The sequence below is a fragment of the Triturus cristatus genome, chromosome 1_2 (assembly GCF_964204655.1).
Source record: "Triturus cristatus chromosome 1_2, aTriCri1.1, whole genome shotgun sequence".
Taxonomy (NCBI): domain Eukaryota; kingdom Metazoa; phylum Chordata; class Amphibia; order Caudata; family Salamandridae; genus Triturus; species Triturus cristatus.
In genome coordinates, this window is record NC_140580.1 from 520,668,904 (window position 1) to 520,693,231 (window position 24,328).

Sequence of the window (24,328 nt, forward strand, 5' to 3'; positions counted from 1 at the left end):
AAATGTGTTACCAGCTAAGGAAGACACACAAACCAAAGAGTTCCTTGAATTCAAACCCAAATCCACATATCAAGCACCAGTTTCGCATAAAATCATAGATTCATTCGATAACCTAGTGAGGAAAGATCTACAAAAACTACAATTCAGGAAAGCGAAGAATTCGAATTTAACTTTACAAGAAAAAAATACTCTAAAATTCTTTCAGAAGGACACTGAAATACAGATTCAAAAAGCAGACAAAGGAGGAGCCATTGTTCTTATGGATCGCTCCTTTTACATCAACGCAGTACAAGAACACGTATCAGACACCCAAACTTATTTAAAACTTGACCAAGATCCTACATTTGAGCTCAAGGAAACGCTTGGAAGCATTCTTGATCATGCTTTGGAAATGGGATGGATAAGTGAAACCACCAAAAAATTTCTGACAGTAGAGTATCCAAGGAAACCCACCCTGTACATGCTGCCAAAGATTCATAAGAACTTGTTTAACCCACCAATGCGGCCTATAGTAACGGGTTGTGGAACCATCTTCGAGCCCTTGGGTAACTATATTGATTACTTCCTACAACCGTTGGTTCAAGAATGGCCCTCGTATATCAAAGATACGACAGATTTCTTATTAAAGTTACAGAAAATAAAGTTCATGGAAGACATCATTTTTTGCACTATAGATGTCAAGTCTTTATATACTTCGATCCCTCACTCAGCTGGCATGGAGGCGGTAGAATGGGCTCTACTGCGCCAATCTTCGCTCAGAGCAGACAAAGTGTTCATTCTGGAACTTTTACATTTTTGTTTACATCACAGTTACTTTTTCTGGAATAATGATTTTTATTTGCAGCAACAAGGCACATCTATGGGCTTTGCCGGGGCACCGGCATACGCCAACACCTTCATGGCTAAATTTGAATCAGACTATATCTACAAAGACATCGGATGGACTGGAAATCTACTGCTATATTGCAGATTCATTGATGATATACTTATTCTCTGGATCAATACTCAGGAAATGTTGGAAAGTAAAATTGAACAACTTAATCATACTGATGAACATATTCAGTTCACCCATGCAATTGATCAGACAAGAATATCTTTTCTAGATGTCATTCTCACCAAAGAAGCGGGTCACATAAAAACGGAGGTTTTCAAAAAGCAAACAGATGTGAACAGCGCGCTCCATTTTCAAAGTTTCCATCCTAACAGCCTCAAACACAACTTACCATTGTCCCAATTTTTGCGGATAAAACGGATCTGCTCTACTGCAGAGGATACGGAGAAGAATTTATCACTCCAACAGCAGATGTATCTTGCCAGGGGATACCCCACAGAAGTGATTGAATCAGCCAAACAACGCGCATCCAAACTCAATAGAGAGAGTCTCTTATTAAGCAGACCACGAAAACAGACAACTAGACAAGTGTTTGTATCAAAATACTCTACAGTATCTGGTAAAGTGAAGAACATCATCACCAAAAGATGGGAATTGTTACAGCATGAGCCTGATTTTCACAACATTTTCAAAGATCCTCCCATGTTTGCTTATAAACGTGCAAAAAACATCAAAGAAATCATCAATACTCCAATCAAGCAAGGAAACATCGCTTACAAAGGAATGAGTAAATGTCATAATTGCATTCATTGCAATAATGTTATCATTGGTAACACATTAAACCATCCATGCACTGGAGAAATCATTAAACTTCACCACACTTCTGATTGCAATTCAAACAAACTCATCTATTACATCAAATGTCCATGTGGCAAGTTGTATGTGGGTAAAACCGAAAGAAAAATTAAAACACGGATATCTGAGCACAAAAGTACAATCAGAACATTCAATAAACACAGCAGTTTGGCCATGCATTGGAATGAAGAAAAGCACAGTATCGCCCAACTCAGATTCTCTGTGCTAGAAAGAGTAGAGCAACGTCAAGACACAGACCTGACTAGAAGTCTCCTACAGAGGGAGACTTATTGGATCAAGCGTTTGGACACCTTAATGGAGAAAGGCATCAATGATAAAATAGACTATGCTTGTTATTTATGATGTATTCTTGCTAGAGCTTTTTTTTGTATCAGGATAGTACTGCATATTCATATATACCAATGAGATCAACCATTCTGCTTGGGTTAGATTACCCTGACCAGTGACCGCACCAACACAAGTTTTAATTTTTTCTGGTACATTTATGCATTTCCACCTTTTTTTCAACCATTATTACAGTAATTTTACTTTTCGGGTTCTTTTTCGCTCTCTTCCAAGATGGCGGCACCATTTATCTTGTTTTTAGCCACTTTGTTCATTTTTGGTTCAGCAGCACAGTATGCACGCGAGCATTACCCCCACCTTGATTCAGGCTTATGCGCATGGTCATTTCGTTTATTTCCAATAGAGAAGTTAGCCCTAACTTTGATGAGAGTCGGCGTATTTTTAGTCACCTTGTTCATTTCCAGTATAGTTTCCTTTCTTGTGATAGTTTCACCCATATGTAGTTGGGTTATCGTTGTTTAGTCACCTTGTTCATGTCTAATATGTTCTGATATAAGCGCATGCTCCCAACATGCCGCTATGAGTTTCACCTGGTGATTTTTTGAACCAGCAGTCGGATAGGTTTCTTCTTCATTGAATCGACCAGTAGCACGGTGTCGGTAAGATTTTTTTCGAATTTTCATCTCATCGCTCTTGTCAGTTTCTTTCTCTATGCTTAGAGACAACATTCTAGTGTGTTCTGTTTTCAGATTGAATTCTTCGTTCTGAAAAGCGGTTTTTCACTGATCAACAAGGTAACAGTTTCATTGAGCTTTTTTCCGCTTCCATTCACACAACTTTATCTAAACATTTCTTGGTGACGGTCATTTTGGGTCATTATTCGGTCACTCAACTCATTCACTCAGTTGTTTCAGTATAGAATGTTGTTATGAACTTTTGAGTTTGATCATGTATTTGCAAACTGATGTTTTTGCCATCATTGTAACGTTCATTGTGTAAATATACATTGTTTATTTCTTTAGATACTTAGCCCCTGACGAAGAGCCGGTTGGCTCGAAATGCATTGGGCATTTACAAAAGTGAACCTCTTGTAAGAGTGTAATTTGGATTTGTACGAAGAAATGAATGAAGATTCAACTAACAAATATTTTTGCAGTGAATAAATTGCTTTAATCGTTGAGACATTGATTCGAAAGAAATTCTTTTATTCATTCACCACAAATGTTGGATTAAGCATGTTCATAAAAAAACTACAGTTTTGAGAATTGTTTCAAGGCATTGACCTGAACGCAACTGTGCGTGGAGATTAGGGCCCTATCGGTCCTAGTATTGAAGGTGTAAAGTAGGACTCAGTCAATCCTCAATGTTAGGCATCATATCACAGACAGTGCGCACTGCCTAACTCAGGCAGATTATCTAAGCTGGCATGCCTGAGTGGTCCACCTCAGAGGGAACTGAGCGTGCAAAATTCCCACAAGGAATAAGGGATACATGGCAAGGGCCGGTGCCCCCCCCCCTGCCCATTTTCACACACTCCTAGCCATGAACACTCCTGTGCGCCATGATTTAGCATGCATAGTGCCTGTTCTAAGGTTAAGGATAATCCTTCTCGCCATAATAGCCAAAGTAGGCAGGTGGGTGACTGCGTGTCAGGCGCGCGAAAGAGGATGTCCAGATGGTGGGGGAGGCCTATATAGACCTCCCCCAGTCCTCGCGCACCGGAAGTGACGCCACCTTGCGCGCCGCACAAGATTGGGGGACTCCTCCCAGGGTCCCCGACCATAAGGGGGGTGTGGGGTGGCACTAGAGGGCTGCCCTCTTTAGTGGCCCCCTGCGGGAGCCTCGGGCAGCTGCAAAACCCTAATGAGTAACTATGAAGGGTAGGCAGGCAGTGTTAGAAGAAAATGCCATATTTGTCAAGCACTGCTGTCTCTTCACAGATTTGGTGTCGTAGATGCCACTCCGCATTCCGTCAGTCTCACCACTCGCCCACCCTGCGTCTGCCCGCTCCAAGGGGGCACACTAAGGTTATCTGGAAGGAACAGAGGGAGCACCGTGCCCGCCCGCCCACCGGGGGTGCAGCATCACTCGCACAGACGCACTCCCGCAGGATTACGTCTGCTTCTCGCTTCCTGGCACTGGGCCCGGCTCTTCCTTTTCGCTCCGTGCCTCGGATTGGCTCCGAGCAGCGGCTTCCCTCGCCGGGCTGCGGCCGGCTCCTGCGGCACAAACACCTCCATGAAACACTTCCCCAAGTGGCGGGTTCCGCAGGCCAGTGCGACACCTGCGCGGCCGCGCACCTGGGAGGGGTTAGCTCCTTGTGTGGAGGGAGTTACTGGCGTCACTCCCACTCTTCCCGCGGGTGAAACGGTTTAGCCCCTGACCCTGAAGTATCTGTTCCTTGTGCTAATCTGCGTTTCCTTGTGCCGAAGACAAGCCACGCTCTTGTGTGCTCCATACTTGCTTGCAAACCGCCACAACGCAATTAGCCCGTTGGCAAAGAGAGATTTCATCTGCCCCCTAACCTGCATTGGGTGAGGGATGAAAGTGAAGGACAGGTGAATATAGCAAAACACTGACTTCCAAGACATCCCTCGCTTGCAGAATGTTGGCATGCCTGCCTAGGGGAGGTGGGAGGGTGCCAGCGAGCTAGGACGCGCCTGGTTCCTTTAAGAGCACCGCTCGCGCGCCCTCCCTCGCATTCCTCCCCGAGCCCTGGCAGCGTCGGGCAAGGGATGGAGGATGGCTGCGCCTCTCTGCTGGTCGGAGCGGAAACCCAGCGGCCCCGTGAGACTCAGAGCTGCCGTGGGGGGCCGGCGGAGCGCTGATCGCTGAGGAGGCCGGGGAGCCAGCAGACGCTGCTCTGGCACGCAAGGAGCGAGGCGAGCGCCGCTGACCTGCCGCACACCAGCCAGGCTCCTTCCGAGTCCAGGGGAACGAAACCCCTCCCACCGGCATGGACCGTTAAATAGCCAGGGCTCGTGTGCTTCCCTCAGTGAGGCACCCCAGAGGCTGAGCACGAGCAGAGAGCAGCGAGAGGTGAACCCAGGCTGATGGAACAACCCAGGGGTAAGCGGGGCGCCAAGGGTTAACAGGCTCCGAGTGGCAGAAAGAGGCAGAGGGAAACTTTCCAGGAACCCGACCACTTAGTGCGCCTGCCTCAGCTTGACACAAAAGCCTCACAGCTTATGCATATTCATTGAACGTGTGTGTGTTCATTTAGACTTCCTATTCACGGCGGGGTTGTGGCTTTTGGTGGTGTTGTGAAACTCGTACCCTGGGGCCAAAACACCAGGGCTCATTTACACATCAGCTCCTGGCATCGTTTGAATAATACAGTTTTCCTCTGCGAAGCATCCATTCCGCCCCCCCCACACCTCTGAAGTTAGGAGATTCCTATGCGTGACTGTGAAGCCCCCTTCACATTCCGTTCCCGTCGTTGGCGTGACAGCGGTTTGCTTAGAGAGTGAGGCTGTCTGGGGTGGGCAGAGGCCACTGATGACCCCCGGAAGGTGCTTGTGTCGTGATGTACCATAGGTTTCTTTTTTGTTTTTTACTATTTTTCTGAAGTGTTAAGATGCTTAGTGTGGCAGTTGTAGAGGCCACGATGTAATGTGGCATCGGCCAGCATGTGTTCTTGCAGTGTGCACTGAATATTAGGCTGGGAGGGAGCACCATGGAACACGCCTCCCCAAGCAGTCTCGAAATTTAGGCTGGTGTCATTACCACATTCTATCTCCTCAGTTACAAATTTCATATTGACCTATGACCTGCCCCATCTCCGTCCACAAAAACCCTTCTGGTCAACACTCTCAAAGTTGGATTGGGGGGTGAACATTCATCAAACCCCGCTCTTTATTAATTTCTAATATCGTATTTCATGTAATCCTCCCTTGTTAAAGTGAAGAGGCGTTTTCTCCAAAATCTGCTCTGGCCCTATTGTCTGTCCTGGCTGCCCGACAGGATCCCGGCTAGACTGTTCCACCCTCCCCACGTGCAGGAAGCTTATCCGCGCTGGTCTGCTCTGTGCCTGCCCTGGGGTGTACAGAAAGCCACAAACTGCTCGATAGCTTTCCTCCAGTAACTTCAATTAAACTGTGCATGTGAAGTTCCTAGAAGCCTTCAGTTTTAGCAGGCGCTATAAAAACATGATTGATAAACAATGGATATTTACCGCTGTACACTCCATTGGTGAGTTGGGGAGAATCGATGGATAATGTCGGTTTCTCATTGAGATGCATATACGTTGTTGCATTGTTTTTATTCCTCCCAGTTATACTATGTTGAATTCTTTCATCAATGCTATATCTTGTAAAGCGCTCTGATTCCCTCGGGTCTAGCCAGCGCTATATAAAACACCCAAATAAATAATTCCAACATTTATCTGTTCGGTGTCGACTCTAACCAGAATCATTATGCCTGCTCAACGATGCAGAAGCTAACACAGAGGAAAAGAGGATTTTTATGCAGTTGGTTGACATAAAACACTTCCAACATCTCATCAAGACCACCGTTGCTACCTCAGTGGGAATGAAAACTCCATAAGTCAATATATCGTGATGACGTGCCCTTTTTTTGACCTTGTGGAAGTTTCGTTGTTGCCCGAGGTACTGCTGTGCACAGTCAAGGAAACTTGGCTAAGAATGTGACAATCAACATTTCATTTTTTCTGAAACCCTTACACTTCAGGGAGGACTGTATTGTCGCTTGTCTGAACCCGTCCAAGAGCTACCTTGTAATAATTTACAAAATGACGCTGAGCTAAAACTAAAATGGGCTTTTGAGTGCACAATCTAAAACACAAAGAATACGATGCATATTTTGTTTCTGCAGGTATGTCGTAATCTACTTGAGCCCTGGAATGATGTCACACGCTGCTCGACACTATAATCATTTTAAATTGCCCCGACAGTATATCGCTTATATGTTATACTTAGGCACGTGCATGCTTACTGCAATGACGCAGATTTCATTCATACTATTTTAGAGGGAGAGTGTCTTCAGGCATGTGTACCCAGGCACGTGTTTTCAGTGGTCAGATGGCGCGCTTGGAATTCTAATGGCTGTGGCCATGTGTGGTAGTTGACTTCACAAAGACACCTCACTCCGTAATCTTTGACCTGGCTTTTCCTTTCTACAGTGCAACGGGCGGGCTAGGATTTAGGCCTATTTTTCCTCGAATTAGTATTTAAAATGTAAAAAAATTGCTTTTATTAAAATACAAAGTAAACAAAAGGAGAGGATGGACGGAGCACTGAAACTTTTCAGTCACTCACCCCCAGTCAAAGATCTAGGTTGAATCCATCATAGTTCTTTAGCTCACTTCGCCACCCCAGTTCAGACCCAGCCATATGCAAATCAGTCTTGACCCTCTTCCTCATGGAAACGGTCCAGCCCGAACTACCAAGCCAGGTCTTCCCTGGACTGGAAACAAGCATCCTGGGACGGGTTTCGGGGTAACACCCCTCATCAGCCAGGCTAGCTTGAATCCAGTGGTAAAGTGAGCAAGGGATACTCCAATATTTCAGCGGTTGTTAGCCCAGTTAATGCTAAATATGAAATTCCATTACACGCAAACATCCATCACCTTGTTGTTGACGCCCTAAGGGCTGTGGGTATGCCCAGCTGTAGGTCCTGTGTTCACTGTGCCACTGGAATCAAGCTATACCTGGCTGAGGAGGGCTTATTAGGGTGAAATGGGTCCTAGGTTACTTGTACTCTGACTCAGGGAGGACATGGTTTGGCATTTCGGGCTGGACTGTTCTCATTGAAGCAGGGTCAAGCCTGATTTGCATATGGGCAGGCCCAAACTGAGGTGGCACAGTGGGCAAAAAAAACAATGATTAGGATGCGACCCAAGCGATTGCCAGCAGCTGAGATTAATTTAAGGATTTGATCTACTACCTTGTTGTTGCATTACATGGCAGGGCCATTGCTGTTCTAAACAACAAAAAGGACTGTGTATGGTCAGTCTTCTGAAATATCGGCTTACATAGAACTGGTCCTTCAAAGAATGGACTGCCCACACTCTGGTATTCCCTCTGTCAATTTTTTTATGCCCAGAAACGAGATGCTGTTTCTGAACAGGAATGTCGACTTCTGAGCGAACAGTAGAATGTCATGGCACGTTCTATGTTGTCGCTCCTCACTATTAGTAGCCATCTAAGAGCATACTGTCTTCTCACAGAACCTTCTTCACAGCTCTTGTTCCTTGTGCCAGGCTGCGCGAGGGACATCCCGCCTATGCCACTCGAGGCACTCAGTTCATACCTTACGGACATTTCTGTCTGCTCCTGACTGCTTTTACAACTCCACAAGCATTTCCTAGGCTTTGATCTTCTGTACTCAGAGCTAATCTGTCCATAGCAATGATGGGAAGTCCATGTTGTTTGGGTGGTCTCACATTCCACTACCGCCACCACCACCCCTGACACAGGCATTTTGTCAAGTGCCTTTAGCAACAAGCATTTACTTTGCAGACCAGGCACCAGATTTAAGAATTATGGCCAGAATTGGGTACTCTCCCACAGTGCCTCAATTTAGACAAGTTAGACACTACTTCTTAGTATTGATTGGTTACTGGTGAAGACTTCTTCACCATCATCTTGTCCACCTTGAAAGGGTGCACTGTAGAAGGCCACAATGCTTTTGACTCGGGGCTTTTTTTAAGAGTAACTCTGTGGACCGTGCCATACCAGTGCTCAGATTTCACATTTGCTTTGTCTGGAATCTGCTTATATGATGCCCATGTGGAGTGACAATTAAAATGCCCAGCATATAAACATGGGCGTTACTGATTTTCTCCTGCCAAAGGAGTACTGTTCACCCACACTTCCATGGCTGCTCATGGAATGGTGTCAGAACTAATTATTCACTGTTTACTTGGATTGCCCCTTCTCCATGAGTATTCTTTTCTTTTGATGTTCATGCCTACTATGTCTCATTTCAAAGTTTGAAGCAACATTTATAGTGACTTCTGACCTGAAGAAAATGTGACTGAGCAGGTAAGAGCTTTGAAGTCAACTTCTCACAGTATTTACCACAACTATGTGTTTGGCTTACTGATACATAGTGGTGATTTGTGGTTGTAGTGTGAGTATGGTGTAGTTGCGTAGCTAGACCTAAAGTCTACGAAAATGAAACAGGAAGTCACTGCAATATAACACTGACATATTTAATTTCTTGTGCTCTTCCGCTGCATTTAAAGATCTTGAACTCCCTATAACTTCCTTTGTATTGCTACCGCGTGCTCTGGTTTCCGGGTGCCAGAGTTTAACATGGAAATATAAAATGTGGTAAGGAAAAAAGTCGCAACCTTAAGGGGTGAGTGCGGAGATGCACATTCTAGAGAAGATGATTCCTCAATGGTTATTAAAAAGGGATGTGAAAGTGCTTAGCTGCATAACAGTTCGGATGTGAAATAAGAACTAGGCTCAGATTGAGGAAATCTTCAACTTGAGCAAGCAGAACTGTGTTGAAGTGTGTGAAGATTGGGAAGTTAAGTCATGGTCAAAGAGGTCTATAAGAGTCAGAAAAAGATGGTCGCTACTTCAGGGAGACGGCATTGAGACAGGAATATAGGTGAAAGAGAAGTGTGAACCATATGTGGGCATGATAATTTAGATGTTTCTATATGTTGATATTGTGTTTGGGGTAAAAAAAAGTTTTTTATAATATAACACAACTCTAGATGGGAAGCTGTATATCATGACCTGCAATGGGAGACAGTACAAGGGGCCTGAGGTATCTAAGGATTTTATCCATTCTGTCTCTATGGGAATGTGTTTGTACATATGGGCCGAGATCCTGTACATCAAGTGTGGATTTACAGCACAGCTTTGAATTACACAATTACATACCATTGGTTGCAACTTTAGTTTCACATATTTATTTTTGAAGGCACAAGGAGTAGGCGAATAGCCCATAATCAATATTTTTTGGAATGTTCCAAGTAAATGATTCAAACCCATATTACCTGGCTCCGAAATTAGCAGTTAGTCCCTAGACCATTTCTTCTCTCCTAATAAAGTAGGGTGGACAGAAGAAAAAAATCAGGTCTTATTATGTGGAATATCTGTTGAATGAGTCGGGAGAGAAAGCCATATGGAGTAAAAGGAGTTCCTCTTGAGTAGCTTACAGTGGCTAAGGTTGGACTGCTGTCTTGTGCATGGAGTGGTTGGATCTTCAGTTAAACCATCGGCCCATACTCTCACTCTTGGTGGTTGCAACTTCACTGGGTTGTGGCAACATCACATCCCTCAAGGGTATATATTGCATTACCTTTTTGAATGGGTTCTTACCATTTTGGTGAGTGGTTGGAATGTGACATTAACCCCTTCAGTGCCCGCCCCTTTCCCCGCCCAGTGCCGGCCGTTGCATTAGCGGGCGGGGTCTATGACGAGCTGGACTCGTCATGGGCACAGCGCCACCGCGGCCCATGACGAGTCCAGCTCGTCATGGGCACTGAAGGGGTTAAGGGGATGGAGTTGCCAAACTGTGTTCCACTAATAGTAAGCAGCCAAACTAGCAGTGTCCACGATGACTCCATTAAATGTAGACCCACCTTCTGCATTTCACAAAAATTACAGTGGCCGCTCAAGAGAAGCAAACTCCTGTCAACTCTCCCTTGTTAATCCGAGGAAGTTAGCGGAGCGCTAATGCAGAGGAGTTTTAGTGGTGTGGAGGCCAGATGGACGTAACTAGTGGAACAAAGTCAGGCAAGCACCAGTAAAATGTCCATTGTGACGCTCCATCACACTCTCGACTACTACTTGCGGTGCCCATGACCAGACCAAGTGGAAGAGCTGAAAGACCTTGCAAGAAGTTATTGTGAGGCTGGTAAACAATCCTGGCATACTTAATGTTGATAATTAAAGGACAGATGAAGGGCGCCTTGACTGTGTTTAGAAGGTGGTGTCCACAACCTAGGAGTATGTTTGCTTAATTCTTAGGTGTTTTTTGAGCTGTGTAGGCTATTGAATCTGCACCGTGACAAGTACTGGAATACGCCATGAACAATCTTATACTCGCATATGCTGCTTTGTGCTCACATGCTCCTTAGGAGCAGAGGATGTATGCTAAGTAAACCTTGAAATTCCAACTGAAGGATTCCTGCTTCTTAAGGATTTAATACCAGAAACCCCACTAAGCACTTGTCTTACGCAAAGTCACCAAGGGGTGCTCTAGCAAGATGAAAAGTCCTAGCTTCATAGAGCTGTAAGTTGATTGACATCTGTGACAGCTAGATCATATCTCATGACGTCGAGACAGCAGGTAAAATGCAACTGTTCCTTGCAGAGATGCATGAACTAACTTTACAGTGACGCTTAGCCACTGCAGTTTCAAGATGGGTGATTTGTTGCTTCATTCAAGGCCTCAATGTGGCGTTGCATCGACAAAAGAGTTTTGCGCTCTTTCCCAAAGCAAATGGAAGAGCCGTTTGGCCTAAAACTTACATTCGTGCTAACATGCTGCTAATAAGCAAGTTTATATTGGGGAAGTGTGCCATTTTTTAGCAACTTTTGCACCGTGCATGGTCGAAGTGCCACCTTGTTATATATGGAACGTGTTGTCTTTGTATTTGCTGGGTTCAGCTGTAAAGACCCAGTGCTATAAGCCACTTCGAGGGGATCTTTATTACAGTGTTAGGAACCAAGGAATACGAATTGTAGCATGAGAAATACCCACAAATAAAAGTTTGCCCATATGATCATGTGGAAATTCTGAGGGACCACCAACAGGCTGCGTAGGTGAAGCTATCTGTGTGCCAGATGCCGTTGTTAACACACCAGTTACTTTGCCCCCATTTGTTATGGTTACTGTTTTTCTTAGTAAGGACATGCTGTTTCAATAGCTGGCGGGAATCCTGTATAAAAGATCTACGAGCAGTGGTGGCTTGCTGCTGAAGTACAGATGTGCAGGCTATATTTGGGTTGTTTCCTAATGGAACCAGGGTGTAGTGATCCGGATATTGTATTGTTGCACACTTCGACTCCTGGGTAATGAAGGCATGTTGATGGTCTGAGATTAGCGGGGCCTTCTCAGAGCCGACATCTTCTCGACTGCCAGCGGGTTGCCTTCTGTTGTCGCGGCGTTACTGCTGTTTGCCGGAATGCCTGATCAATAATGGGGTATTTATGTATAATTCCACACACATGAAAAAGCCCCTTGTGTAGCAGTCTCCAGAAATAGTGGAGCATCCAGAGGTGCTTCCATGGAATTCCTGGTGGTCAGATTTGCGCATCTAATCAGCGAGCACAAACAGGCTTTGTGCGCGACTCTCTTTAAATCAAAGGATATCCTCTCTGTCCTGTAATGGTATGCAAGGAACAAACCATGGACAAAAAAGGGCTCTGTCTGGAAAGATTTAGTTGTAAGCACAATCAAAGCCGGCAATCATACTCTCCAAAGGGAGGTTATATTTAGTGCCACAGACTAGCACTCTCTTTGTGTGGATTCTGTAATTTGAAGACAAAGTTGAATTCTTGCTGTTCTTGGATTTGATCTGACTCTCCCTTTTAGGATTTCAGTGCGCACTTTGGTAAATAAATCTCCTTTTCCCCCCGTTATTGTACCTTCCTCCGGCACCGCACACTAGTGGCCGGCTTTGGTCTAGAACACCTGCCTGCGAAGCCTTCAAGACTTTGCGGTTGTTCCTGCAGGTACTTGACATTTAGTGTCTGCTTGCGAGGCCCCTCTTCATATATACCATCCCTTTGCTATGTGCAGGGTTTGCGGAATGACTGCTAGGAGGAGCAGCGCCTGAGTAGTTGTATACAGTGCAGCTGAGCATGCTTTCCATATTTTTCCATTTTTGTTCTTTTATAGCAGTGATGTCTGCATTCTGAGCTTTACCTCAGTACCAGCAAGCTCATGGTTTGCTCACTCATCTACAACACCAGTTCACGGGCCTGGACTGTATTCAGTTGCTTAGGATGATAGCTTTCTAGACCCGGTTTTATATGCTGGTCGTGATAAAAGGATGCTGGGCGCTTTGCCTTGTGAAGAGGCCCTAGTTCTTGTCTTTTGAAGATCCCACAAGAGGTGGAAGTAGCTGGATTGAAGTCAGAATTTCTTCTTCATCTGGAAGCTGATTCCAGTCTTATCACTGCGGAGCAAATGAAACACTGATGTTCTTGCACCTCCGGGTCTGTAAGAAGGGCGCTGCGAGCTGGTGGAGAACCTGAAGTGGTGAAACTGTGCTCCAATGGCAAATTCCGAGAGGTACCCAAACAATTGGGGAGAAGTTGTTTTCTGAACACTCTTTCTCTGCTAGATAAGGGCAAAAAATACTGTTAGAGGCTTCAGCGGTTGGGCCAGTGGCCCCTGTGTGTCCAACTGGGACGTGACTGACTTTCCATACATTACAGCGAGGTTGTCCCGTCTGCGTTGCAATAACTTTACAATACAGTGCCATATGATTCCTTTCCAGCGCACCGACAAGCCAGTAGATGTTGACAATGTGTTACCAGTCTCTGAATGTCCCAGAATCCCTACATTTGAAAAGGGTGTAGCATTCCAGTTTGCACCACTCCCAGTCGCTATGGAAGGGAAAACCTGTTTAAACATGGTCCCTGATTTTCTTCAATGACTTGTGTTTGCTTTCATGATCTCTCATTCTATGTACAGTAACACTTGTTTGCTGGTGGTTGGTGGTTGGTGTGCACGTGTTAAGAGATTGTCTTCTGAAGTGCAGTAACGCGATTACTCTTGCTTGAAGTTTATAACAAGTGAAAAAAAGTCACAAGTCCAACATGTGTCATCTCATCCCCAGGGCAACCTCCTTTGTTGTTGGTGTGTTTTTTTTTTTTTGTAAACATGTATTTAATTTTAGGTTTCTCTAATTGGTGCTAACCATGTTCTTAATTTGGACCAATTGTGTTTTCTAAATCACACTTGATGGATATGGTTGTGGCTTATTCCTATCACCTGTTTCATGTAAATCCACACATATTAATGTTTGCATTGGGAGATGCGTGTTAATGTAATGGGTTTACATTGGCTGTTTTCAGTGAATACTGGAGTGAACGCGACACATGTTGGTAGGACAAACCCACACCCCCAGTGGAAGTGACCATGCCCTCGGCCTGCCAGGGTGTCTACTTTCCAGGAAAGTTTGGTGGGCCTGTTAGTCAGTGGAATTTGAATGAACATTAGGTGCAACCATCACAGGGTGCGTCCAAATTTAGAAAGTAGGAGCGTGGCCTCTCCACATCCTTGTACATTTCTGATACATCAATTGACTTCCTTTGTATTATACATTGTTTCCCAAACAAAATGGTAGATGGTGAACAATAGCATCCACACCTATACCGCGTGTCACTGCCAAACCTGGTAATCAGGGACCCTTAAGATTGCGCGTCTGTTGACTGTTCTGATGTCAGTCTTTGTAGATGCGAAAACCATGACCTAACGCTAGAAGCTGGTACATATAATGTTGATTACATATAAAGATACCGTTTCAACGTATGTTCAACACTTTCATTGTATGTGGGAGGCCATTTTGGAAAGCAACCCCCCCCCTTTTGACATAAAACCTTACAGTACTTTTTAGAAGTGCACCGCTCTCTAGGTTCCCCGATTCTTCAGCAGCTAAAGTGTGAGTTTGTATTTACTGCGAGTAAGTGAAGAGTTGGCTACTTCGTACAGTGATGATCAAAAAAACATAGTTTTAAACACCACCAGTTTTTATTATTATTGAGTTCTTGTATAGTGCGCAGCTACCCATTGGGCTTCCCTGCGCTTAGAGGACAGATAGACCAGCTTGGGGAAGAGACCCAAAATAACCAGGTTTTTAGCTCCTTGCAGAAAGTGGATAGGGAAGTGCAGCATCTGAGAGACTTGGGGAGAGCGTTCCATAACTTGGGGCCCAGAAAAGAGGAGCATCCACCCATCTCGGTGCGCCTAACTCTGGGAACTGTAAAGGAGGATCGGTTGCCTGAAGGCAGAGTACGAGGTGGTAGGGAGCGGTTGGTTTTTGCAGATACCGAGGTCCTGAGCGTGAGTAGATTTTTTTACCTGAAACCGAGTGCCTTAAAATTGATACACTTGTCCACTGTGAGCCAGTGAAAGTTTTAGAAAGCTGAGATGCACACCTTACTTTGAAAGGTATGTTGTTTTTATTTCAGGTTTTTATTTTTTTGGGGGGGGGGGAGGGAGAAATACATCAAAATAAAATTCTGTGTACCATTTTGATCGCCATCATATGATAAAAAGTTAACCTGTCATGTGTTATCACTCACTTCAAAAAAGTTACTTTCAATATGGGTGACCAAATGGCTTCATGTCACATGCCACTATTACACTCCTGGACTTCGCTTTTACAAATCAGTTAATTCTGGGAGATGTAGTATTGTTTTTTTTTTTTTATTTGAACCCACTAATGACAATGATATGTAAAAGCAAAGTCCCGGAATAGAAAAGTAGTGTTCTAGGTGACATGGAGTCAAATGGCCACCCTAAAAGTGGTGTTTGTGTATGTATATTTCAAAGTAAGCAGAATTTCGCAATAATTGCACATTTCTTCTTGAGTTTTATACATCATTCTGTGCAAAGCCCACTCAAATACACAAACCTGACCCTGTCACAATTGGCTTCCATGACATAAGTTTCTATTTTGTCTGTCTATGCCTTCCGATATCATGGTAGGGAGGACATCTTTTCATTATACGTTTGTAGGACAATTTTGCGTGTGCAGAGACACATTGTGCGCACAGAGATGTGGAAGATGTTTGTGGGCGAGTGGGGTGCTAAGAGTCAATAGAACATTTTTTGGGTTTAATTCTAAATTCTCAACTTTCAATCAGGCTATCTTAAGACACAACTTGGCCAGTATTGAGCTTATCAAGTGTGATTACCATTCATACTGTATTTGAGTTCCAATCCCTTTGCCACCTCTTGAAGTAACATTGACTGCTCACTATTACAACTTTTCAGAAACAAGTTTAGAAAACTAACAACTCTAGTATCCATATTGAATAAATTAGTTTTAAGCTTTGAAACACTAATGGCAAAAAGCATTTATAATCACTGAAAAGGTGGCTAGTAAGCTCGAGGTTAAAAAATAGATGGGATATTACCTGGAGGAGGGGAGACGTGCCCTGACTCATGGTGTATTCACCATAAAGCAATATGGCGGTAAGCATCTAGCCGTTGCAGCAAGTAGCAGTGAGCTGTAGTTTCCATTACTTTAATATACTATTTGATAGTGGGCAACGCATACCCTTCCTGTGTCTCTATTCACTGTTCTGGCAATAAGCAGGCACTTTGAAGCAGGCTTAACTCTATTGCTGTGCGTTATGGCATAACAGTGAGTGGTGATTCTCCTTCGAGAGGGTTATAAGTGGTGTGGAACTAAAGTGCAAGACAATTGGTTTTGCGCAGTGCCTCTTTGCAGGTAACTGGACAGGAGCCATGATTGCAGGACTAACCTGCAAAATGCGCTGCATTTGGCCACCCTAGATTGCTAACTCTTTTATCCAGGCTTGGATTTTCAGTCAAAAACACTTAGCATGCTGGGAGTTGTAGTCTGCCTTTTAGACATTGCAAATATTGACCTTCGGGCCCCAGCAGAGCTAGGACTAGAAGAATCCTGTATTGAAGTATGGTGCTTCTGGCATCTGGTCAGCTGTCAACACTGCGGGACAGTCCCTGGCGCGCTTGTCATGGCTTTTAGTGGTTAAGATATCCCATCTGGCCACCCTAAAGGCTGCCAAGTGGCTATAGGGCATGTGTGACGTCGCCACCTACCTGCCTTCGCGTTTTCCCTTTTAGCATCTAAAAAATGGGGCTCAACAATGTCAAGCATGCAAATTGCAGTTGACTATAAATATGCGAGTCACAGAGGGAGTCAGTCGCACGTGACTCTGAGCCTTAGGCGGCCATGTTTAAATTGTTTAGAACAATCTCAAGGAAATACTTGTGCTTTCTTCCCCGGTAGGTAGAGCCAGACTTGGCTCTGTGTGATGGACAGCGTTTCATAACTGTAGTAGAGTCTCGTGCAGGGGCGGAACCAACGCTGCATCTTGTGCAAACGGATGCCGTCGGACTGGTGCATCCTGCCGGACGGGTGCGTCAGACTAGCCAGGTCAGGCCTGTAATCACCTGAGGCGCGAGCCAGGGGGGGCGAGGAGCAATTATCCTGCAGCCCGAACTGCTGTGCGCGTTTATCGCGCGGCATCCCTGCGTGGCAGGAAGGTGATGCGTAGGTGAGGTCATGTGGCATCTTTGCTGTCAACGAGCAAGGGCATGCAATGGCGCTTGTCACCAAGGACATGTGCCGAAGATTATGAGGCGGGAAATAATGAGCTCTGGCGTTGACCATCAGCCTCATGGTATGTTTTGCTTCCTGTCTTTCTTATCTTGTTACCAGTGCCTGGAAACAGTTGAGTGTGTTTGTTAAGAGCAAGGCCACCGATAACCATTCTCTGCACAGAGCCGCACATGTAGCCTCATTCTGAATTTTGAGCAGTGCTTTAAATGGACCGGGACTCTGAAGTACTGAGCACCTGCACTTCTTTCATTTGGAAGGGCGAGTATCAGCACTTCTCAGGTTTGGTACGGTACTTTTAGTGGGAGAGTGTCACTACTTCCCTGCAGCAGGCAGGCACGCTGGGCTAATGTGCCCCTGCACATCTATATTTTCATTTCAAGAGCGGATTGTGAGGTATTCCACTCGCCACTAGATAAACCGAATAGCTAACACTGAAACCCCCTAGTTAGATTCCGAGTGATGGCGTGGTTTTGGATGGAGTCCAGTTATGACTAGGGAACAGCGGAGTCTCCGGGGAGATAGTACTTTGCCCGATTGCACGTGTTCTTACACCTGAAACTATCCAGGTCCTCTGAAACCATCATGGCAGAAAAAGGGCACTGCCGCAGCTCTGCCTCCATCACCCCCCCCCCCCGCCTTTATAGCATGGGGGAGGGGGTGCATGTTCAGGAGTCTACCCTGCCACAGACACACTCCTCACCCCAATGTCCTCATAAGCAACCCACTGCGACTCCCGTCTCTCACAGTTATCAGCCGCACTGAGCAAATGGTGGATGTCAGCGGAATTGTCCAGGGAGTTGAGAAGTTCTGTGGTTTTTGAACTAGTAGTTCTGGATCTGTGTGGTTATTCCACAGGAAGACTCGTGTCTGTCAGAACCTTATTGGGAGCTGCCAGGCCAGTCGCAATCCTTAATTCCAGCGCCGGCACCTCGCCACGGAGCTTATGGTGAACTTGTGATCAGAGCCTTTGAGGGTTAATGCACACATGCCTGAGGTATATCCACATATGAATATTCAGTCCCAGAGAATGATTGTTTCAGGGTCTGCTGTGTTTTCTTTTTTTTTTGGAAAGCTGGGATTGTAAGTACTAAGGAGTCAGAGCTCCAAATTTGCCGGAAGCCACCACAAGGTGTCAGTTTCTTGGCAAGATAGTGTGATTAACCAGAGTGAATGCTTTTTATGAACAAGGGAGGCAACCTTGACCATAGATTGGCCTTCGATAGGCAGCCATCCAAGCGAAGACAAGATGGTGTGACCTGGTCAAATTGGGGGGCCAGGCGAGCAGCAGCGTGCAGCAGGGCCTTCATCAGGGCAAGGTGTGCGTTGGAAAATCCAGGTAGGGTGGCGTTTCCAAGGCCCAGTGTAGATGGGACGAAAACCTGGATAGCAACTTGCAGGTCATGACCTGGGAGGAAGGGTTTGATTCCCTGAATAATTTTATCACTTACTATGGGAAAAATAGGAAAAACCACATTGCTGTCCAATCAAAGCAGTTACTCACATCTAGTTTATTTTCCACAATTACCTCAAGAAGGCTGTTCTTTTCTAGAAAGAAGTAATCCACTGCCCAATTAGCCAGTTGTTATATTTGAACTTGTCACATGCTAAGCATGCACTTTTCCAGCTATATCTGCTGAAAGCCACACCGGTTACACTACTAGTTTTATTGGTTTTATTTATAGTCAGTGCTATTCCAATGTGTAGTAGTAATAATCTTCTTTGTATCAGTTAATTAAAACCATTACAAAAGTGATAAAAAAAACTTTAAATGCAGCAAATTATATCATACCATCATGTAGATACAAATTAACCCAGACATAGAAAACAATGACACAAGTAACTTAACAGATGCACAATTAGTTAGACATGACCCTATTAATTATTTAGGTTCCATGTATCGATATAGTGGCAAAGAGCATAAACAAAATGCACAGTTCTATTAATTCTATAAATTGGATAGGATTAATTTATGCTGTCATCCGTGTTGATTTAGAATACCAATATTATGAACTGACGCTCTATAGGGTCCAATAAGATGAATATGTTTGAACTTATTGTCCGGTTCATATGTCTATGACTCGGTGAATAAACCAAAAACCTTAAAAATTCATTTCATAGAGACAGGTGGTACAAGATAGGAAAGCGGATAAAAGTATCTTCATTAGTTGTTAAATTAATTATTGCAATCATTGACAACCTGTACCGTAATCCTCACCGACCACTCTTAAGCGCTCACAAAGTTTTATTTTTCAATTGCTTGACTGCCAGTCGCATACATTTCAAATTGCGGGCTGACAGTTGTGGGAATTTCCCGGATTGGCAAGCGTCAATGGCATCTTTACATGACCTCAGACTTAATTGCAGAACAATCGGTTGCAACCAGTATCTTCTAAGAACCATTAAAGGGGTTGCCCTACTAGTATTTATTTCTGACTTGTGCGATGTTTACTGCCTCCCAGAGTGCGTGTCTTGAGCACAGGCGCGCAACACCCATTGGACTCAAAGGGCTTCAGCCCCCCTCCCCCCCCCCCCCCCCCCCCCCCCCCCGTCGTGTGTGGCAGCCCGGGATGAGACACCTTCCCGGGCAAAAAAGCAGCCGCACCCGAGCACTTCACAGGTCTTTAAAAGACCATTTGCATGTTAATGAGGCCTCGCTGTTGTTTCACCCCTTCTAAGAGCCCCTGCAGCTCCACTCTGCCTATTGCTTAAAGGTTAGCCCCCCCCGAAATTTTTGCTCAGTCCCCCCCGAAATTTGGCTCTAGTTGCGCCTCTGCTTGAGCACAATATACAAAAGAAGCTGTGGTTTCCATTCTTTAGGTGATTTATAAGTACATAGGTTCTCAGCATAATAATCATTGCTTGAAAAGCAGAAAAAAGTCAAATCTTGAAGTTGCAATATATTTTAAATAGTTTACCTTGTGTTCTACCGGATTCATATTTCCTTGGGTGATCTACTGTGAGGTCCTTAAGGACATGTTGCTCTAGAGCAGATGATGGAAGATGGAGACAGGGTTCAATTGAAAGGACCGCTCTCCTCACATGATGTTCCTTGGATGGACATGTGGAAGCTGCTCTTCAGAACACCAAGCTGCCAAATGAAAACACCATATATTTTGGGGGTGTACCAAGTGATAAAGCCTGTGCTGAGTCCTTGGCACTAAGGGTTGCTCTTACATGCATGTCAGGAGGCTGTCTGAGAAGAGTCCTGCACCTTTGCAGGTACCACATGTTGGCTGGTATTTCTTGATGGGTTTACTCCATTGTGGAGTGCTATTAAAGTAATTGTATTTCTATATGCAATGGCAGTTACACCTGGGATATAGGACTTGAACCTCAATCCTGTGTGCATACAGCTGAACTTTTCCTGACACTTGAATACCTGTTCTGGCGACATTCAGGCATCGGTCTTCTTTCCAGGAATTGGGGCATTGAGAATTATGATTGGAGACAGTCTGTTGGTTGGATTTGAAATGTACCAGCTGAACCATGTGTTGATCTAATTGTTGACAATTGCAGTGGATGGATAGTTGGATTACCAGTGGTATATGGATGTTTTTTTCCTGTTTCTCTGTGAAAGGACTTGGAGATTTTTGACAGTTAAAATATACATTCTCTTTGGTTTGAAACCGGCCTTCAGAGGACCTTTAATTTTCCATCAGCGAGTTTATCCCTTTCTGATAACTGTACAAAAGTCCGTGTTAGACTGTTCTGTCGGGCCCTCTGGCACTGCCATATGCATCAGCTTGGAAGTCCAGTGAGTGGGCTGTTTTTTTTGGGGTTTTTTTTGGACTTGTCAGGGCAAACGGGGCAAAAAAGGGCCCTCGCACTGCCCCTTTCAAGCAGGCTCATCTGGCACAGCCAACACCAATCGGAGTGACTTGACAATCCGCTTTTATGTCTCTTTGATCACTGTCAGGATACACTCAGTCAACATCATTCCATGGTAGGTGTATGTCCAATCAGAAATACTGATTGGGGGATTGAAGGTTTACATTTTAGAAGTGGTGATTTTTTTTTTTTTTTTTTTTTTTTTTTTTACAGTTGTTTACAGGTGGAGGATAAAGGAATAAATCAGTTTGACAATCAGACCCTTGGGATGCACTTGTTCTAAATTATTTTATGTTTTTTATTTTCTTAGGCTTCGCTATCAACACTGCTGAACGCTTGGGTGGTGGAATACCAAGGCTGCTTAGTCCTTGATTCCAGTTCATTCCCATTTCCTCTATCTCTCTACACTTCATGTTTCTTTATCTCACCTTATCAGGTTATTTTCCATCCTTTCGTTCTTTCTGTCATTGATTTTTCTTATTTTCCTATATTTTTCTTTCGATTCCTTTCTCCCTTTCTTTGTTTTACACTGGGTCAAAACTTATAAAGAAAAATAACTCCTAGTCCCGAGAACTAAGCTGGGCTGGTGCTCCCAACCAGCACCTACTGGCACAAATTAGATACTGGCCACATATATGATCTGTTGTGCAAGTATACCACTGTAGTGTGTGTTCTCATGTGCACTCTCCTGTAGCTTGTATGGCTCAGTCCTATATCAATCACAAGTGATACATGTGCTTGGTGAAGGGATCATCTAGGGCAGGGGTCAATAACTTTTTCAGTAATAAGAGCTACTTATGTCCAATTAAAATGTTATCCCGAGCTGCTGTTAGTGATGTGATACTCCATTCAAGACTGTCAGCAGTGATCACATCAGTCCATTGGGCAGGGTTGCCAGCAGTAAATAAAAAATAAAAAAAAGATCAATTTGGAAGGCATCTTCATAGATAATACATAACAGCTATAGCTGCTATTCCCCGGCACCAAGGTAATAATATGAGTAATAAATGTTTCCAACTCAAAAAAATAGCTTTAAATTTATTTTGGAAATTGGGCGATTTTGTTTTCACCAAACATCAGCTTCTGGGTTCTGAAAATGCACACGTTTCTTCTCCAATGCACGCTTTTTAATTTTGGCATACAAAAAAATAATATAACCAACTAAAGGCTTTCATGTAGTAGTCTAAGACTCGCACAGTTGAGCTACTCGCAGGTAGCTGGAGAACTACTGGTAGCTCAAAAGCTATTCGTTGGAGATGCCTGATCTAGGGCGATTGATCTGTGCTAAGAAAGATTAAACCCTGTAGGTGCCACGGCATGGCAGTCATCCACATTTTATGTGTGAGATAAACTATGTGGGCTTCTGTGCTCTTTGGTTCCTGGAAAGAGAGAAAACCATGACATATATAATCCGACATAGCTCTTCAGCCCCTGGGATATCCACCTACTGTCTGTGGAGCGAATCTTCCCAATTACGTTCATCACATCTGACAGATTGTTGTGAAAGTCACTGTCCTATCAGGAAGGCTTATTTAAATCTAGCCCCACATCTCATTGTCTTTTGTTAGTAGATTCTGACTGGGACTAAAGGGCGCACGCGATAACACAAATCTGGCTGCCATCTCGTATCCTACACTTCCTTGTCTTCTGTCTCACCGCGGGAGCATGAAGCTCACGTCCACTACCAGCGACAGTGTTAGCCAGAGCTGTATCAATTTTGCCAAGTTGTTTTGTGATCCGTTGTAAGACAAGCGGCTACCACGGAGGAGCTAATACGATACAATACATAGGATTCTGTAATCCCTGTATAAATGGCGGTCATTCATTTCTTTATAATCGGCGACTTGTGACGTCCCGATTGTAAAGATAAGATGTCAGAAATTGAGTATTATACAGTTATTACAGTCGAATTCTTATGTCACAGTGACTGCTGCCAGAGCCAGCAGGCGAGGTGAAAGGCAGGTCAGGTCATGGACCTTAATTAAAGCAGCTGGATAAAGCAACAAACTGAAACATTGCTTTTCTCTCTTCTGTTTCTATTTTGATAGCTTACAATGACAATGATAAACACAAAGAATATGTTAATTCTTTTGCACTCGAATAGAGAAAAGCTAGAATCTTTCTGCATGTTTCTACACCTCTGAGCTACTGCAGCTTTTTTGTTTGTTTTTAAACTGATTTGTATTGAACTGTTTGCAGCTAATATCTGGCAGGGTATTGATGTGTTTAATTTTGCACTAGAGGTTTTATTTTTATTCTTCATGTTTGCAAACTTGCTCGTTCTTTCATATGAAAGAGCTACACACCAAGGTTTTAGGTGGTTTGTGGTAAAGGTGATGTTGAGACCATGTATTATATAAGTTAACGTACCCCTTGGTTAAATGATGAGGACATAGCAAGTCGCCTCAGAGTTCCATAACATTATAACGGAACTCTACATTCGTCTTCGTTCCTCAATATGGTTGTGGAACTCCTCGGTGACTTGCAATATCCTCATAATGTATGGGAGTCAGTACTTTAGCCCTTATATATTGAGATTGAACACATAGTACAACGCAGCAGACTGTAATATTGGTTTGAGCAAAAGTAATGGATTCGGGGAGCCATGTTATTGAGATGAAAGCAGGAGAACGGTTAACATTAAGTGCATTATAACCTAATATTTTATTCAGTTCCCTGAAAAGAAATAATTGCAAGACCTAAGGAAGAAGAGACCTAAATCTTAGACATTTCATCACAGCAGCACAGTGGTTGTGACCTCAGAAGACATATTATGGTCGAAAAACAGCAGCTCTGTTTCACTTTTCACATTAATCTGTCAGAGCACATGCAAGGCTTGCATGCTACTTGGCAAAACGATGTTATGTTCATCCTCCCTTATCAACAGGACAACTTCAAACACATCTCGGCAGAAAGTAGTTATGATACTAGTGTTCTGATATTTCGAATGATAAAGATCAGTTTATGTCTGCTATTAATTATTCGAAGGTATCCGTAGAAAATAGTGGTAAAAGTAAAACAGCCCCCCAAAAAGAGCTCTTCTCGAAAGCCTTAATTTGTAACTGCCACCCAGATATTACTTTAAACACTTGTTCCTTTAACCCCAGCTATCCTCTTGAATATATCAATGGGGGAGGGGGCGGGTGTGTGTATGTGTGTATTTGATGGAGCAATACATTTGGTCCATATGGGTGGTGGGATCTCAGATCCTTTTTCTCTCCCATGCGTTGTGTACC

General features: G+C 44.1%; 1 protein-coding gene across 2 annotated transcripts in view; it reads left to right on the forward strand.

Moving 5' to 3' along the window:
- Positions 1-4,132: 4,132 nt before the first annotated feature.
- ENTPD1 (ectonucleoside triphosphate diphosphohydrolase 1) overlaps positions 4,133-24,328 on the forward strand; it is a 248,134-nt gene continuing 227,938 nt past the window's right edge. The window contains exon 1 of one of the 2 annotated variants that reach the window (XM_085606279.1): positions 4,133-5,062. In XM_085606279.1, the coding sequence (XP_085462405.1) occupies positions 5,047-5,062 (16 nt within the window). In that variant the 5' untranslated portion in view covers positions 4,133-5,046. The remainder of the gene's footprint in view (positions 5,063-24,328) is intronic. The other variant, XM_085606278.1, reaches the window with a different exon arrangement.